We start from the raw sequence: 3,432 nt of genomic DNA on the forward strand, positions 1-3,432 counted from the left end.
ACCCCGGCCGAGTCATACCAAAGACTATAAAAATGGGAGCCATTACCTCCCTGCTTGGTTCTCAGCATCAAGGGTTGGAATTGTGGGTTAAATCACCAAAAATTAATCTCGGGCGTGGCCACCGCTGCTGCTCACTGCTCCCCTCACCTCCCAGGGGGTGATCAGGGGGGATGGGTCAAATGCAGAGAATAATGTTGCCACACCCAGTGTGTGTGGGACTATCATTGGTACTTTAACTTTAACACAGTAATAGAAGAGTTGTATGGTAGTAGTGAAGTAATAATACAGTCAAGTAGTAATAGTACAGTAGCATAGTAGTACTAGCCCAGAAATATAAGAGTGGTATGGTAGTGATAGTAAAGTAATAATACTGTCAATTAGTAATAGTACAGTAGTATAGTAGTACTAGCACAGTAATAGAAGAGTGGTATGGTAGTAGTAGTGAAGTAATAATACAGCAAGTAGTAATAGTACAGTAGTATAGTAGTACTAGCACAGTAATAGGGTATGGTAGTGGTAGTGAAGTAATAATACAGTCAAGTAGTAATAGTACAGTAGTATAGTAGTACTAGCACAGTAACAGAAGAGTGGTATGGTGGTAGTAGTGAAGTAATAATACAGTCAAGTAGTAATAGTGCATCATTATCCATGCGTTTGTTACGCCTCGTCTCGATTACTGTAACGTATTATTTTCGGGTCTCCCCATGTCTAGCATTAAAAGATTACAGTTGGTACAAAATGCGGCTGCTAGACTTTTGACAAGAACAAGAAAGTTTGATCACATTACGCCTGTACTGTATATACCTTTATATACATATATACATACATATATACCTATACTGGCTCACCAGGACTGGCTTCCTGTGCACTTAAGATGTTACTTTAAGGTTTTACTAATTACGTATAAAATACTACACGGTCTAGCTCCATCCTATCTTGCCGATTGTATTGTACCATATGTCCCGGCAAGAAATCTGCGTTCAAAAGACTCCGGCTTATTAGTGATTCCTAGAGCCCAAAAAAAGTCTGCGGGCTATAGAGCGTTTTCCGTTTGGGCTCCAGTACTCTGGAATGCCCTCCCGGTAACAGTTCGAGATGCTACCTCAGTAGAAGCATTTAAGTCTCACCTTAAAACTCATCTGTATACTCTAGCCTTTAAATAGACCTCCTTTTTAGACCAGTTGATCTGCCGCTTCTTTTCTTTTTCTCCTATGTCCCCCCCCTCCCTTGTGGAGGGGGTCCGGTCCGATGACAATGGATGAAGTATTGGCTGTCCAGAGTCGAGACCCAGGATGGACCGCTCGCTTCTGTATCGGTTGGGGACATCTCTACGCTGCTGATCCGCCTCCGCTTGAGATGGTTTCCTGTGGACGGGACTCTCGCTGCTGTCTTGGATCCGCTTGAACTGAACTCTCGCGGCTGTGTTGGAGCCACTATGGATTGAACTTTCACAGTATCATGTTAGACCCGCTCGACATCCATCGCTTTCTGTCCCCTAGAGGGGGGGGGGGTTGCCCACATCTGAGGTCCTCTCCAAGGTTTCTCATAGTCAGCATTGTCACTGGCGTCCCACTGGATGTGAATTCTCTCTGCCCACTGGGTGTGAGTTTTCCTTGCCCTTTTGTGGGTTCTTCCGAGGATGTTGTAGTCGTAATGATTTGTGCAGTCCTTTGAGACATTTGTGATTTGGGGCTATATAAATAAACATTGATTGATTGATTGATTGCAGTAGTATAGTAGTACTAGCACAGTAATATAAGAGTGGTATGGTAGTAGTAGTGAAGTAATAATACAGTCAAGTAGTAACAGTTTTTAATTTTCATGAAGGAACTCTCCTGAAGGAATCAATAAAGTACTATCTATCCATCTAATAGTACAGTAGTAGAATGTTCTGCGCTGCAGTTGAGTTGTTGACATAATTTAATAATCAGAATTATAATAATGATAACTAATTATGCATCTCGTAATATAACACGTGATGCAGTTCGAGACCTCTGATAGGCTCAAAACTGTTTCTTCATTGTTCTGACCATTAAACAGTATTGCTGTACTTGTCGCCCTCTGCTGGCCGCAAATGTGAGTTGCACTTTTTCCTGGCCCCACAAAGTTGTCCTGCATTATTATTTCAACTGTTTTTTTTTTTGTTTTTTTGCCTGAACTTGCGTTTATTTTCAAACTTATTCCGGACTTTTCCATACCTCCACTTCAAAATAGACATTAGTAACTCAACTTTGCAACTTCCAATGGACCTTGACATCATCCAGAAGATGAAAAGGTGCAGTCGTATTTTGGGTGTAAAGAAGACGTCTCACCTTTGCTCCGGTGATGAACTTGGGCACATCTCCAGTTCCTCCGTGCAGGATGGTCTTCTTGATGCCCTCCAGACCCAGCAGCAGCGTGTCCTGCATGTCGGACATCAAGTCGATTTATTATGGACGTGCTCAGTTCAATGATGGCGTCCATGAAAGTGCTTGCGTCGTCTGCAGGTGGATTAGTGACGCTCAGAGTAATCGGATTACAATCTCCACTCATCACTTCTCACAAGCACAGCAGAAATTATTTTTTTTAATTTAATGACAGAATGTGTTTTAACTTTAAATTTGTTATATTTAATACAATACCTAACAGGTGTCACAAAACAAGTAATGTCCAAATAAATGTAAATACATTTTCCCAGTGTGGAGGGAGCGTGGCCTGCGGGCCTGCCGCAAAACGAGGCATGCAAGGACCCGCCTGGAAGACAGCGGCAGGTAAATAGATGGCCCAGCTGGGCCTTGGTATCTAATCACCTGTCGCCTTCATTAGCAGCAGCCAGAGCGAGACAAGTTGTGGGGAGTTGAAGCGAGAGAGAAAAGACTCATACGAAGGACTGAAAAGTCGCAGAGGAATGTGCTGTTGTGGCGTGTGCACGAATACAAACTATTGTCAAACCTGACTACCGGGCTCACAAGAGGATCTGTGTTGATCAGGGGGAACCCACGGGAGGGCAACTTCCACACCCGGGTTGTAATAATATTATACAACACACAGTCAAAGTTTGCAGTTTCTAAAAGTACAAAAATGTGTAAATGAAGTGAAAAAATGACAATATTGCAGTAGTATTGGCCGCTAGATGATACCTAACCAATCAGAGCGCGCTGTTCAGTATCGTGGTCAATCAATCACTCAATCAATGTTTACTTATATAGCCCTAAGTCACGAATGTCTCAAAGGGCTGCACAAGCCACAACGACATCCTCGGTTCAGATCCCACATCATCAGGGCAAGGAAAAACTCAACCCAATGGGATGGTGAGAAACCTTGGAGAGGACCGCAGTTGTGGACCCCCCCCCCCCTCCCCTGTACCCTTAAACAGTGTCTCAACACGCTCTGGCGAAGGACTGTACGCCACCTCTTTTATTTGGACTTTCCCTGATTACATGGCAACAGCTG

At 43.4% G+C, this 3,432-nt stretch overlaps 1 protein-coding gene across 1 annotated transcript in view; it reads right to left on the reverse strand.

Annotated features, from left to right (window-relative positions):
- Nucleotides 1-2,475, reverse strand: part of aipl1 (aryl hydrocarbon receptor interacting protein-like 1) — a 13,634-nt gene extending 11,159 nt beyond the window's left edge. Inside the window, 1 exon segment of the mRNA XM_061919214.1 lies at nucleotides 2,313-2,475. Within this exon segment, the coding sequence (XP_061775198.1) occupies nucleotides 2,313-2,417 (105 nt within the window). The 5' untranslated portion in view covers nucleotides 2,418-2,475.
- Between the last annotated feature and the right edge of the window lie 957 nt (nucleotides 2,476-3,432).

Source organism: Nerophis ophidion, linkage group LG13 (genome assembly GCF_033978795.1).
Source record: "Nerophis ophidion isolate RoL-2023_Sa linkage group LG13, RoL_Noph_v1.0, whole genome shotgun sequence".
NCBI classification, from domain to species: Eukaryota; Metazoa; Chordata; class Actinopteri; order Syngnathiformes; family Syngnathidae; genus Nerophis; species Nerophis ophidion.